The 15562-nt window shown below is 41.5% G+C and overlaps 1 protein-coding gene across 1 annotated transcript in view; it reads left to right on the top strand.

Moving 5' to 3' along the window:
• The window catches only part of PKHD1 (PKHD1 ciliary IPT domain containing fibrocystin/polyductin), a 420109-nt gene that overhangs the window by 131975 nt on the left and 272572 nt on the right, over positions 1-15562 (top strand). Inside the window, exon 35 of the mRNA XM_059075914.1 lies at positions 3983-4139. Coding sequence (XP_058931897.1) covers positions 3983-4139 — 157 coding nt within the window. The remainder of the gene's footprint in view (positions 1-3982; positions 4140-15562) is intronic.

Raw genomic sequence — 15562 nt, 5'->3', positions numbered from 1 at the left:
GATTGTGGAGATTTAATCCACTGCTACTGAAGCTTCTGGGAGAGATTTCCCTTTCTCTTCTTTGTTTGCACAACTTCTGGTGTTCAGCTTTGGATTTGGCCCTGCCTCTGCATGTAGGTCGCCCTCTGGCATCTTTTCTTCACCCAGACAGGAGGGGGTTAAAGGAGCGGATGATTAGGGGGCTCTGCCTCACTCAGGCCAGCGGCAGGTAGGGGTACGGAATGCGGGGCGAGCCCGCGGCGGCAGAGGCCAGCGTGATGTTGCAACAGCCTGAGGCACACCGTGTGTTCTCCCGGGGAAGTTGTCCCTGGATAACGGGACCCTGGCAGTGGCAGGCTGCACAGGCTCCCGGGAGGGGAGGTGTGGAGAGTGACCTGTGCTTGCACACAGGCTTCTTGGTGGCTGCAATAGCAGCCTTAGCGTCTCATGCCCGTCTCTGGTGTCCACGCTGATAGCCATGGCTCCTGCCCATCTCTGGAGCCTGTTTAGGTGGTGCTCTGAATCTCCTCTCCTCATGCACCCAGAAACAATGGTCTCTTGCCTCTTAGGCAGTTCTAGACTTTTTCCCTGAATCCCTCCCATTTAGCTGTGGAGCACTAGCCCCCTTCAGGCTGTGTTCATGCAGCCAACCCCAGTCCTCTCCCCAGGATCTGACCTCTGAAGCCCGAGCCTCAGCTCCCAGCCCCCACCTGCCCCAGAGGGTGAGCAGATAAGCCTCTCGGGCTGGTGAGTGCCTGTCAGCACCGATCCTCTGTGCAGGAATCTCTCCGCTTTGCCCTCCGCACCCTGTTGCTGCGCTCTTCTCTGTGGCTCTGAAGCTCCTCCCCTCCGCCACCCACAGTCTCTGCCCATGAAGGGGCTTCTAGTGTGTGGAAACCTTTCCTCCTTCACACCTCCCTCCTACTGGTGCAGGTCCCGTCCCTATTCTTTTGTCTCTGTTTTTTCTTTTTTCTTTTGCCCTACCCAGGTACGTGGGGGAGTTTCTTGCCTTTTGGGAAGTCTGAGGTCTTCTGCCAGCATTCTGTAGGTGTTCTGTAGGAGTTGTTCCACACGTAGATGTATTTTTGATGTATTTGTGGGAAGGAAGGTGATCTCCACATCTTACTCCTCCGCCATCTTGAAGGTCCTGAGTATAGCAATTTTCAAAGGCTTTACGGCCAGGCCAAGATGATAGAACACAGGGAAGGAAGCCAATGATACACACAGCTGCTTCTGAGCCAGAGAGAAAGTCTTTAAAGTTCCCTCAGAGCTAAGATGACAGGTATCAGTGCTAACCTTGAGGTTTGAAAAGTTCTCAAGTTAATTACGGGAAGACATCATGGAATGGTCCTCTTCTGACTTCCTTTTACCTAATCAACGTCTAGTTGTTCCAGATCTTCCCATTGTGAGGGTCATGAGCCCAGGTTTTTTGTGTAGTTCTGTAGCTGGGTTTGGATCTGAACACAAGGCTTACGTCTCAGAAAAAGTCAAGCTGCTGAAGCTGCTGAATTCTTCACTCCTCCTCATGGCTCATCCACACACCCTTGCTGGCCTTCCCTGAGCTTCAGGGGCTAGTGTGAAGGGAGCCTCTCAGTTCCTTTTTTGGATCTATCTCCCTCTTCTCTAGCCCTTGCCTTGAATTGGTCCTCAAAATTTGATGCAGAAGTGCCATCAAGGAGATGATTAAAATGACAGATCCCTGGTCCCACCTACTGAGAGTTTTTTTAAAAAATTGAAGTATAGTTGATTCACTATGTTGTGTTAGTTTCAAGTGTACAGCAAAGTAATTTGGATATATATATATATATATATATATTCTTTTTCAGATTCTTTTCCATTATAGGTTTTTACAAGATACTGAATATAGTTCCCTGTGCTATATAGTAGGTCCATGTTGTTTATTTGTTTTATATATATAGTAGTGTGTATTTGTTAATTCCAATCTCCTAATTGATCCTTCCTGCTGAGCTTTTGGTTCCATCCTGGTGGCATTGAGAGAATCTGCACCTTAAACAGCTCTAGGGCTTCCCTGGTGGCGCAGTGGTTGAGAGTCCGCCTGCCGATGCAGGGGACACGGGTTCGTGCCCCGGTCTGGGAAGATCCCACATGCCGCGGAGCGGCTGAGCCCGTGAGCCATGGCCGCTGAGCCTGCGCTCCGCAACGGGAGAGGCCACAGCAGTGAGAGGCCCACGTACCGCAAAAAAAAAAAAAAAAAAAAAAAACAGCTCTAGGCTGAGAAACCCTGTCTGAAACATCATCTTTAAAATAAGGGGATAGGATATCTCTAGAGTCCTTTCCATCTCTGACCTTCTAGAAATCCAGGCTTTTTCACATGTCTTGTCTTAGTGACTCAGGGCTGACTTACAGCTAATCTGGTTCACCTTCTCTGGAGTTGTCATCACCATTGTTTGGTCTTTTCCATCTTCTCACCACTTTATTCCACTCCAGTTTCCTCCTATTGGCCCCCCTTTTTCTTTGTGGATTCTGCAGGAGTGAATTAAAGGATTATAGGAAGGTAGAATGTCTAGTCGTATGAGGAGCCCTTTCTGTAATTTTACCTCCCCATGCCTAGCTTCAGTGTGAAATAGGTAGAGAGCTAAACTTCTCTCCCACTGTTTGAGTGTTTGGATGGTCATCCTGTGGTCACGGTTCAAACAGCTCACAATGATGCTTGGGTACCACACGTTCTTTTTTTCCTGTGGTGCTGGGACTGCTTATCACTGTGCCTGATGCCTTTCCATCTCTTAAATTGGGATGAGTCACTGACTTATTTCTCCTTTGTAGATGCAGAAAATGAAAAGATCCTGCTTTTCCTTATCCCCAAGTCTTGTTGGTGATTGGGTTTAGTATATAACTCAGGACTAGTGAGCTGGTGGTCAGTACACCTGGAAAATCTACCGACTTCTGGCAGCACATTTGTCCATTTTCTCTCTCAGAAATACTCCAGGGCACTGTTCTCCATGGAGGTGCAGTTATTGGTATTATAAACATGCCTCCCCTTCTTCACGATCTTCTCCCATCTGCCTCAAACATCTCACAAGAGGACCTTCTAGGCAGTTGTTTTATAGGAACTGGGGCTTCGCATTAGGTTGGAATCTGCGTGGGAAGAAGAAGTGTTGGGGGAGAGGCATACCCATGTCATCTGTATGACCTTGAGCTAATCACCTTGTCCAAGAGGATTTCATTACATTTTTCAGAATTACAGTTCCGTAGCTGCACAGAACATTTAAACCTGTTCTCTGCCTCTTGCATGAGCCAGATACTGCTTTCTGTGAGTTTCACGTCCTTGGTTTGAAAACCACGTGAGTTCAATGTGACTGTAAATTAACAGGAAGCCAAAAGCTCTGAGAGGGAGACTGTGGGGGGTGAAGGGCGCTTCCTCCCCTCACGGTTCCGCGTTGTCGTCTGTAGTCAGTTGGCATTTTTCCTGTGCACAAACTTTGCCAGCATGGATGCGCCAAACACAGAGAGGGAAAGGCATCAGTAATATCAAAAGAGGCAGGGTGGGAGGATGGGTCTGAATACGTGGAGAGAGGAATGTTCCTATAAGACAGGGACACTTGGCAGTAGAGCCAGTGAAAAATGGTACCAGTTATGTAAAGCAAAATGCCACCCATCAAGCAGAATGTTTTAATTCTCTCTATTCCTGGCTATTTATGACTTTTTGTCCAAGACTCAGTCCATGTCTGTAAAAATAAAAAATGGAATTGACCCCATCTGTTAGGTAGAAGGCGGCCTGTGCTTGGGCAAAAAGGTAAGAAAGTATTACCAGCATATCGTTGGAGAATTCCAGAGGCTGAACACAGAAGAACTTTGAGTACGGCTTTGCCCCTTCCGTATTCTCCCTTATTTGAGTTAGTTGTACGAGGGTGACTAATTTTATGGAGATGTTTACAATTATATTTCAATTAATTTGAGTTTAAGGAGTTTCTGTTCTGATGGATCACCCAGACTGTCCTGCTTGAAAACAAAACAAAACAAAATAACAAAACCTGTTTTCCAGGGCAACTTTCCCTTTCAGTTCTGCCGGAGGTGGTCCAGGGCTCACAGCTGGTTTCCCAAGCGACTGCCACAAGAGGGCGATAACGTCACGGTAGAGAAAGGCCAGCTGCTCCTGTTGGACACCAACACCAGCATCCTCAACTTCCTGCACGTGAAAGGTTTGCGGAGTTTGGAGATGGGGGCGGCATTATTATATATGATTTTATCATTTTAGCGGCAGAAGGAAGGGGAACTTTTTGGATAAGTTCCAGCACTTGGTTGACAATTTATTCTCGGACCAAATTGAGATTTCCCTATGAAAGGAAGAAGTGGTCAGAAGGTTCCAAATGAAAGCCCTTTCTTTTGACTCTTAAAAGCACAGAGCTTGATTATTTAATTTTTCAAACGCAAGAGGGTGAACAGTGTTCTCCAAGAATATGCTTCTTTATTCAAGTCCTCTGTATTCATGCATGTCCCTGGCAGCACTCACAATATAGCAGAAGACTCTGAAATCAGTTAATGCTGCTGCCTTTGAAATTCCCTGCCAAGAAAGCAATGCCTTCCTGCTTTTACCCTGTTGTGGTTTTGACTTCCTTGTCCCGTGGAAAGTCACATAAATAGGCTTCCATATTGTAAAACCGGCCACATAGCTCTAGGGTCTGGGAATTTGGGAGAGACTGAGAATTCAAATTTTAACTCCTCCCCCTCATTACCAAGTGACTAAGTCAGTTTTTTCTACCTCCTCGTGAGTTTGTTTCCTTATCTGTTAAATGAGAATAAAAATCATTGCCTACTTCAGTGACAGATAATAAGGAATGGTTAGCAAAGGGACTCTTGTTCACTGGCAAATGAAAATTACTTGGCAAATGTGATTAGTTATGGAGATCTTTAAAACTGCACTAAAACACCATTCTGTACTATAAATATATTTAACATTTACAGGAGCATTTGTTCTTGTTAAAGTAAGCTTGTGGCTATATGAGGGAGAATGAAATATTTTGCAGAGGATAAAATGATGGAGTGTTACTACCCGTCTCTTACAGGTGGACTTATTAGGAATTTTACATTCTTTATCCCACAAGCTTATTTTTTTCCCCCTCTGGTAGCAAGGAGAAGATTTCAGGCAAATCAATTAATTAGTACCCTTTAGGAAAAAGGTCTGTGAGCTTGAGCTCCTGACCTGTCTTTGTGGTGGGTGTGTGTGTGTGTAGCCAGTGGCTATGGGGAGTACTGACTTACTGACAGCTAGCAGCTACCTAAGAACTGGCAATGACAAAGGAAAATTACTTCAAGTAAAAACAAAAAATGGAATTGACCCCATCTTCAAGTCTCAGCTCAGAGAAAAGATGCTCTTTACAGGCCTTTAACCAGGATTCTCGCCACAAGAGTCAAATCCTGTTGGAGGATGGGTTGCCCTTCAGGCGCTCAATGGTCTTTGCCTGATATTGATATCATTTGGGAGAAGTTTCGCCGCTAAAAGTCCTCAAACTCAGCCCATCTGAGTCTTTGGATATCCCAGTAGTTCCAGGTAAATGTTCCAGCAAGGAATGGTGTTTGTCAATAGGGCCAGAGACTGAAGATGGAGAAGAGGCATCAGAGGAGAACAGAGGGCAAGGGAAAGGCAGAGGTATGTGGATACCTGGCTTCCACTCTTGGAGATTTCAAGATCCTAGTAACCCAGATACTTTCCCCAAGCTGTCACCTTTCAGTGGTGGTTATTCCTAAATGTTCCTCGTTCAGGCAGTACTTCACTCTCATTGTTTAGAATAAGTGACGAGGTTTAGAAGGGCTAACCCTCATCCCATGGAGAGGGAAAGTCTGTTATGTGAAGGATCCCTCCATTGGTAGGATTGTGAGGATAAGTGGTGGACACCCGTTTCTGTACAAACAGGAGTTGTTGGTAGGGAGCAGGGTTGCCCAGAGTGAAAGTAAGATTTTAATCACAGAGATATAGGTCATAGCTTCTAGAAAGCATGAGAACTGGGAAAGGACATAGATGAAATTTGGTTCAACAGATGACTTGTGAATGCTTATTAAGTGGCCCAGGAACTCTGTGTGAGACACAAGAAGAAGTGAAGAATAATACTTAACATGAATAATGTGCATTATTAGTAATTAGGGGGCAAATATAAAAGAGTAAAATGTCTAGTTCTAAAACATGTGATGTAGGAGGTAAGCCAGAATGTAGACAGAAGTAATCGGAGTGTCCAGGATGTAAGATTAGAGTTAGATAGTGGAGAGGAGGTGAAGAGCATGTACTTTGTACCTGAGACAAGTTTTGATCGTGTAGACATCAATATACACACAGATTCAACACGGGAGGCATTTCCCCATCTCACTTAATAGCCAGTGGCTCAGGCCAAAAATGTTGGTGGCACCATAGATATCTTTCTTCTTCTTATATTCCATGACCAATCCATCAGTGAATCTAACTGGCTGAATCTTCAACATGTGTCCCATTAGCACCAACCTAGTCCTATTCAACCTAACTTTTGGCCAGGACCATTTCAAACAACTTCTTAACTGGTTCCCATGTTTCTAATTTTTTGGTCTTCTTTAGTAGCAGAACCCCAGTTTTTATTTGGGGCAGCAGTGTACCCAGCTAAAATGCTATATTTCCTCATCTCCTTTGTAGGTAGACATAGCCTGTGGCTAAGAGCTGGCCAGTGATATGTAAGAGGAAGAGTGGTGCAGGACATCTAGGACATTTCTTAAAGTAGAGCTGGCGTAGTAGGAGGCATGCCCTATTTGTCTCTCTTTCTTTCTCCTCCCTGCTTTCTGGAATGTAAATGTGATAGCTACATTTTCAACTGCCACCTTGGACCATGAGTTGATTTGCTAAGAATGGGAAAACAGGGAATTCCCTGGAGGTCCAGTAGTTAAGAATCTATGATTCCACTGCAAGGGCACGGGAACTAAGAACCCATATGCCCCTTGGTGTGGCCAAAAAAAAAAGAATGAGGAAACAGAAGAATGGAAGAAACCCGGGACTTCGCTGTCGTACTAGCATGACACCTGGGGCTACACACCTTCCGAGTTGTCATACTAGCATGGCACCTGGGGCTGCCCACCTCTGAAGTACTTTTTGTGATAGAAAAATATGCCGTCACGTGTTTAAGCCATTGGTATTTGACTTTTGTGCTATATGCTAAAATAACCCCCAATAATTTATTGTCCACGCCCTTTAAAATATGTCAGATCTTATTACTTCTTTCCTCAGCCACCCCTACCCCAATGGCTTCTCATCTCACTAGGAATAACGTTCATATGATTATTAAACTTCTGATCCCTTCATTGAGCTTGCCTTCCTCATTCACTCTGTTCCAGCTCTTCTGTGAATATACCAGTGACACACCTGCCTCACGGCCTTTGCACATAATGCCCTTTGCCTGGAATATTCTTCCTCTAGATATTCATGTGGCTAGCTCACTTTTTCATTCTCTCTTTGAGAAAATGTCAACTTATTAGAGAGGATGTGCCATCTTTTCTAAAATTATAACAATCCTATTACTCCATCCATTTATTTTGCTTTACTTTTCTTCATATCACTTATCACAACATGAGATACTATACTATACTTGTTTATTTACAGTTCATTTCCTCTGCTAGGATAAGCTCAAAAAGGCAAAGAACTTCCATCAATTATTTACTGCCGTCTCTTCAGTGTCTAGGACCATGCCTGACTTGTGATGTGGGCTCAAAGTACATGTGTTGATTTTTGAATGAGTGGACAAGTAAAATGGTGCAGAATTCAGATCCTGGATGAAATTTAAGAAGTATAATTTTTAAGTTCTTCCTCTCTTAAATATCACTTTTCTCAACTAATTTGCTTTTACTATCCTTAGTTGTGCTCACTGATATCTATCTATATACATATGTACACACATAAATACATAAATTTACATATATTCACATACATACACATGTATACACATCTACACAAAAAAGTATATCTTTATGAGTTAGAAATATAAAATCCATTGCTAAGTTATTTTTTTTGTTTGTTTCTAAAAGACATATGAAGAAGACTTTCACTGGGGAAGAACCCCAGCTCTCAACTATCTGGTTGATATGGTGTAGCTCTCAACCCCTAATGTCTTCTCTTGGTCTATATAATAAGTGTGAAAATACTTGAAGGACAATAAAAATCTATTCAAATATAAGATTGAATTGTTATCATCATCATCAATAACAGTAATTCACTCTCTGAGTACCTGTTACTGTCTATCTTTTTCATACCCGTTCATGGTATCAGAAAAATAGCTGTGTGAAGTTTTCTTTATTTTTTGATACCATCTATGGGATGAAACAAGGCATGAAAAATTTCAAGCCAAAAAATAATTTATTCAAAAGATTTTAATGAGCAAGATATAAAGTATTATAGTGGAAGTACTTTCTCAGCCATTTCCACAGTATTATGAAGAAAACATTCCACATGAAGTATGTACACACTTTGAAAGGATTAGTGCTAAATAGAAGTGAAACTGGATCACCTAGGAACTGCATTTGGAACTACTTTATGAAGATATTGCATCCTCCATATTTTTTCCATTCATGGAAACCAGAATCCCAATATATACAGGGACTAGGCTCCTCCATCAGGAAAACCAACAGTTCTACCTTGAGAGTTCTGAACTCTCTGTGCCTTCCTTATGCTTCCGTGTATAAAATAGAACACACTTTTTTTTCTTACAAGTAAAACTTTTAGTAGAAAGGAGGATTATAAATTTCTTTGAGGCAATTGGGAAATGGCACCCCAAAACTAAGTTTTCACTGTTATTTATGCTGCTATATGTACTGATTCCTGAACTTTTTGGAAAAAATGGCACATTATTTTGTGACCCTGATAAGAGCTTCAGCTATATCTCTTATGATTTCATCTTAATTAGCAAAAGACCTAGAACTTTTGTCTACTTACCATTTCTATTTCTTCCCTCCATTCCTCCTTCTCTCCTTTTTTTTTTTTAAATTATTTTTTAGGAGGTACTGTTAAACACAAAAGCGAATTAACCCCATCAATTAATACTAATGAGCTGGGATGGAAATAGGCATATTGCCTTGATTTAGTTAATTATATTTTTCATTCTTTTATGTTAAGATGCCCAACGGCCATAGGCGTCGCTGAATTAAAATTTATTATTTTATTCCAGGTAATTATGATGAGCCATAATAACAGAGACGGAACGTCACCCTCTTGCGTGCACTATTATGGATTCTGGGCAAGGATCTTGGGTTTGTGGTCTGTAGCTGGGGAAGCATCCATATTTTCTGAATGAAGCAGTGACTCTCTGTCCTGGTGGTCAAGCAGCTTGATGTGAAGTGGTCTAGAGCTGATGACTAATAAAGGGTCAATTAGGGGAGGATGAACTCTAGAAACCCCTCTTCCCTTGGTGTTGGGCTTTCAAGAGGAAGACATGCTGTAGTTTCTTATTATTCACAATGCCTTCATTTTACAAGGCTTGCACAGAAACTTGTGCTGTTTAATAGTACACTGGCTTCCTTTCATGTGATTTTCTATTTCTTGGTCTACTGGTGTATACCAAAGCAGTTAAATGCTTGGCAGGCTTTTGAGCCAGAAAGAACTGAGTCTGAATCTGGGCTCTGCTTCTTATGGGCTTTGTGACCTTGGGCAAGTTGCACAGCCTTTATAAGCCTCAAATTTCTCCTCTTTAGAGTAAGGCCTGTTTTAGTCATAGCAGCAGGGACAGTGATTGCTAACATTTACTGTTTGTTATTGTGTAGCCATACTACAATGTATCATCTGACTCCTATGGATGTTTGGGTACTAAATGAAAGAATGTTTCTTTCTTTTTTTTTTTTTTTTTTTTTTTTTGCGGCACACGGGCCTCTCATTGCTGTGGCCTCTCCCGTTGCGGAGCACAGGATCCGGATGCGCAGGCTCAGCGGCCATGGCTCACGGGCCCAGCCGCTCCGCGGCATGTGGGATCCTCCCTTACCAGGGCGCAAACCTGTGTCCCCTGCATCGGCAGGCAGACTCTCAACCACTGCGCCACCAGGGAAGCCCGAAAGAATGTTTCTAAAGCCCTTAGTACAGGGTCTGGCCCAGCACAAGCTGTTGTTTCTTTTGGATTGAAGGGAATAACAGAAGAGATGGCTGAATGTCAGGCCTAAGTTGCAATTTTATTTACAGCTAGTGGCTGCTTCTATATATAAAGCAAACTGGATTACTCAAAGAATTAGCTGGGCAATAAAGACCTCAGATGGCTTCTGCCTCTGTTATCTTCAGAATGCATATTGAAATGCTTTTCTATGGCAAGAGAGGGAAGGATACAGAGGTGGAAGTAGCAGAGTTATCCACGAGGTTGCCTCCATTCTCCTTGGTATTTTGACTTTGAGGAAGAGTGTTTTTCTGCTGCAGTTGGGAATGTGGTCTCGTTTTCTCCAAACTCTTTCTTTTAGTTCACAGTTTTGAGGACACTTAGATCTTTTTAGTCTATTATACTGGCGATTTCTATAGTCTAGCAATGCATATTCTTGGTTTATTGAGATGAGCCACCTTTTCTCGACCAACTACTGGGTTCATTGTAGAGTTTCTTTTTTAAAAATTAAAAAAAATTTTATTGCAGTATAAATGACATATTATATAAAGTTCAGGTGTACAACATACTGATTTGGTATTTGTATATATTGCAAAATGATCACCACAATAGTCACCATAGATAGGTACAAAATTTTTTTCTTTGTCTTGGGAACTTGCAAGATCCACTCTCTTAGCTACTTTCAAAGATACAATACAGTGTTATTAACTGTAGTCACCATGCTGTACATCACATCCCCAGGACATGTTCATTTTATAACTAGAATAATGACCCCCTTCACCCATTTCGCCTACCTCTCACCCACCCACGTCAGGCAACCACCAATCTGGTCTCAATATCTATGAGCTCAGATTTGTCTGTCTTTTGTTTGTTTCTTTGTTTTGTTTTGTTCTTTATCTTCCACATATAAGTGAGATCAAATGGTATTTATCTTTTTCTGACTTATTTCACTTAGCCTTATGCCCTCAAGTTTCATCCCTGTTGTTGCAATGGAAAGATTTCATTCTATTTTATCACTAACCAATATTCCAGTGTGTGTGTGTGTGTGTGTGTGTGTGTGTGTGTGTGTGCGCGCGCACGCACACACACGTGTATATACACCCCATTTTAATTATCCATTCATTAGGTTGTTTCCATGCCTTGGCTATTGTAAGTAACACTACAATGAACACAGGGGTGCATATATCTTTTTGAAGTCGTGTTTTTGTTTTCTTCAGATAAATACCCAGAAGTGGAATTGCTGGATCATATGGTAGTTCTATTTTTAGTTTTTTGAGGAACTTCTTTCCACAGTGGCTGCACCAACTTAGATTCCCACCAGCAGTGTAGGAGAGTTCCCTTTTTTCCCACATCCTCGCCAGCTCTTGTTATTTGTTGTCTTTTTGATAATAGCCTCTCTAACAGGTGTGATGTGATATCTCATTGTGGTTTTGATTCGCATTTCCCTGATTATTAGCGATGCTGAATATTTTTTCATGTGCCTGTTGGCCATCTGTGTGTCTCCTACAGTTTCTTCATCTTAGTCAAGGGTTTGAGGATTTCGGAGCGAGGTATTAAGTGCTGTATCCAGCACAGCCTTTTTATCCCAGGGTTTGTACACTTGGTTCCTTCTAATTAGAACCAAACCGACCTCAGTTTCAGTAGGTGCATGCTTCAGATAATGCTTTACAATGCAGTGATCTGGCAATGCTGTGACACAGGGCTTCCTGGGACATCCTGTGTGGTCTCTCTGTGCCTCAGGACCCTGGGAGTTACGGGCAGGTTATCCCATGTCTGCAGTTTTAAGACTTCACTGACAGCAGCTTGGATTTAAAGGAAATCCATCTGAAGGCATTGGATACAAATGAAATACCCTGCATTAATATTTTTTTTCTTCCTCTCCTAACTATAGAATGTCTTGGTCAACATGGGAGGGTTTTGTGAACTGATAAAATTTGTTTCAAATGGCTAAGTTTAAAATAACTTAATGTGCAAGTTGGCTGCAAAAGGAGATTGAGTGAATTGACTCTTCTTGCAGCTGAAAGCTACCCTTCAAGGCAGGAAGTGGGATGATTATGTACAGACACGATGACAAGGTTGTCTGATTGGGGCTGGGTCAGCAAACAGGGGGCCTGAGTTCAAATATGAGGCACCCATGGACTTTCCTGCGGCTTTGGTTAAGGATCTGGGCCTCAAATCAGTGTACAAAATAGAAATGGTGTTGACTTCCTCCCTGTACAGGAGGAGAGTGGCTTGTATAAATAAATGTCTACCAGCTGTTAATGTTGTTCATCTGTAGCCCTGAGAGGGAAGTGTGGTAAAGGAGTTGGTAAACTTCCTTCCCATAGTTTCAAGCATGTTGCTGAGAAGGGCCTGGGCTGTGCAATGATCTTAAGTGGAAGCCAGATGGAGAAGTCAGCACCAGAAAACATTTACCTGAGTTTTGTAAAATTCACCCTTAACTCCCTTAATTTTGTGCATCTCTTTGTGTCAGTCTTTTCTTGGCAACAAGTTGGTGTTACTTACTTTATGAGAGGGGACCTTGCTTATATCCAAAGCTAAGTGGATCACTGATAGAAGTTTTCATAGGCTAAGAACTTTAATATCATTCATATACAAATCATATAACTTTTATATGAATTGCTTTTATGTTAATTCTTTACAAATTTAATATTAGGGTGTGTTTTTTCTGCCCTTTACCTTTTGGCAAGGTGCGATCTAGGCAAGAAAGCTGAAGAAAGCAGGAGCCAGGTCTGCTTTTTGCTTACCTTTGTATTGCCAGGATCATTATATTTCCAGGCACATAGTAGGTACTCAAATAATTGTTGAATGACTGAATTTCTGACCGGAAGAGGCAGATTAATGTTGGTTGTGAATTTCTCTGTAATCAGAGTCCTTCCTGGTATCCTCAAATGTTAGTGGATTAGTCCAGACAGTGACCAATTTCATTTACTATTTGTGTATCAGGAGATCAGAGACAAAGGCTTTTTAATGTGGGGGACACTTGGCTCTGAAACCCCTTATTTTTCCCAGTCAGACAATATTTACCTCCAGAGAACAGTCCCAGACATACTTGATTAGCCTTAAATGAAAGATAAGCTGCTGCTATGAGAAAGGACTTGCTTTCAGTAGATGGGCAGACAGACAGATAGATAGATATTAAACAATTTACAGTTTATGTTTTGACAACTTGGATATTGTAACATGAAAGATGCTATTGAAAGGGACCAGTCCTTTCCTAGCACGGAAGCTACAATATTTTCAGTAACAAAAGATAAATATTTCAAACATCCTTCTTTAAAACCCTTCTGGGACTTTCTGTTAGCCTTTAACATCAAGTCTAAACACCATGATATGGCTTACAATGTGCTTCAGGACTTGGTTTCTCCTTTTACCTATCCACCTCATTTGTTGATAAATGATTCTCACATCCTGTTTACCCAGACTGGGATTGAAGTTAGAAATCTGGGATGCTTATGTATCTGGGATTCTTGTGCAGACTGAAATATACTGAAGACAGCTTTTCATTATTATCATTTCCAATGTACTTTAATATTCCTGGGGGTCAAGTAAAGGTAGGATGTACTCTCGTTTTTTAAATAAGTACTATGAACGACTATTATTGTTCATTTCTAAAATTATTATGTTGTAGCTGAATCATGGTTACAATATTCAGAGAATAATTATATTTGGGACCTTTTAAATAACAGATTGCTCAGAAAAACGTATCAGGTTGCAGGGCTGGTAAAAATATGTGATTGGATCAATGCTAATTGACTGATATAGAGAAAGAAGGAGATTATTTGAATCAATGTGAGTAACTTCGTAGTTACGGAGATTTTTATGTGGCTAGAGAAGACAGTTTCTTCCCCTCTGTTTTCTCCTTTCTTTCTGAGGTCTTAAGTGACTTTCTAAGAATCCATGGAACAGCTGAGGGGCTTCAGAACTTAAACATCAGAAACTTTGTTGGTAAAAGGAAGTTTTGATTTTCTGGAGGTAGAAAGGAAATCAAGGTTTAGTTAAGTAGTAATTGACAACAGTAGCTATAATAAAAGGCATTTATTTACATCTCAGTGTTTTGAGTTCCTTTAAATGTTTCTCTTCCACAAATATGTTTAGACTTTGTAATTAGCATAGAGTTAATTCATTGATAAGGTTAACTTCATGAGTTTTATGTTTTATAGAAAAAGTAAAAGGCTGAGTCATCACCATAATCTTCTTTCTTGCTTACCTGTAAAGTTGGCCAGTTCACTAAAACCAGGGTATTTCTATTCACCTGGAGCAATTAAACTTCACTGTGACCTTCTGAAAGTGTATTTTTAACATTTTTATTATGGCACCTAGCAGAAGGGCTTGGAAATAAATGCAAATGTTAGTTGAATGACAAAGTGAATTAATCTGCGATTCCAGCTTTGTATTTTTCAACCGGTTTTAGACTGTGGACATCTAGAACAAGCTTAATTTACCTACAGCAGTGGTTCTCAAAGTGTGCTCCCTGATCAGTAGCAAGAGCATCGCCTGGGAGCTTGCTAGAAATGCACGTTTTTGGGCCTCAAAGCAAATGTACTCTGAGGGAGCAAGGTCCACCAATCTGTGTTTTAAGACCTCTGGGTGATTCTGATGGACTCAAGTTTGAGAACTACTAGCCTAAAACAATAGAGGAAACCATATAGGATTGTCAGGACTGGAAGCCAATTAACCTGGCCTAGCTACTCTCTTTTTTAATTTTTTTAACATCTTTATTGGAGTATAATTGCTTTACAATGGTGTGTTAGTTTCTGCTTTATACATATGTTCCCATATCTCTTCCTTCTTGTGTCTCTCTCCCTCCCACCTTCCCTATCCCACCCCTCTAGGTGGTCACAAACCACCTAGCTGATCTCCCTGTGCTATGCGGCTACTTCCCACTAGCTATCTATTTTACGTTTGGTAGTGTAGATATGTCCATGCCACTCTCTCACTTTGTCACAGCTTAACCTCCCCCTTCCCCATATCCTCAAGTCCATGCTCTAGTAGGTCTGTGTCTTTATTCCCATCTTACCCCTAGGTTCTTCATGACCTTTTTTTTTTTTCTTAGATTCCATATATATGTGTTAGCATACGGTATTTGTTTTTCTCTTTCTGACTTACTTAACTCTGTATGACAGACTCTAGGTCCATCCACCTCACTACAAATAACTCAATTTCGTTTCTTTTTATGGCTGAGTAATATTCCATTGTGTATATGTGTCACATCTTCTTTATCCATTCATCTGTTGATGGACACTTAGGTTGCTTCCATGTCCTGGCTATTGTAAATAGAGCTGCAATGAACATTTTGGTTCAGGACTGTTTTTGAATTATGGTTTTCTCAGGGTATATGCCCAGTAGTGGGATTGCTGGGTCGTATGGTAGTTCTATTTGAGTTTTTTAAGGAACCTCCATACTGTTCTCCATAGTGGCTGTATCAATTTACATTTCCACCGACAGTGCAAGAGGGTTCCCTTTTCTCCACACCCTCTCCAGCATTTATTGTTTGTCGATTTTTTGATGATGGCCATTCTGACTGGTGTGAGATGATATCT

The sequence above is a fragment of the Kogia breviceps genome, chromosome 10 (assembly GCF_026419965.1).
Source record: "Kogia breviceps isolate mKogBre1 chromosome 10, mKogBre1 haplotype 1, whole genome shotgun sequence".
In the NCBI taxonomy this organism is placed as follows: domain Eukaryota; kingdom Metazoa; phylum Chordata; class Mammalia; order Artiodactyla; family Physeteridae; genus Kogia; species Kogia breviceps.
The sequence above is the reverse complement of the archived record's forward strand: the minus strand, read 5'-3'. Positions and strand labels throughout refer to the sequence as shown.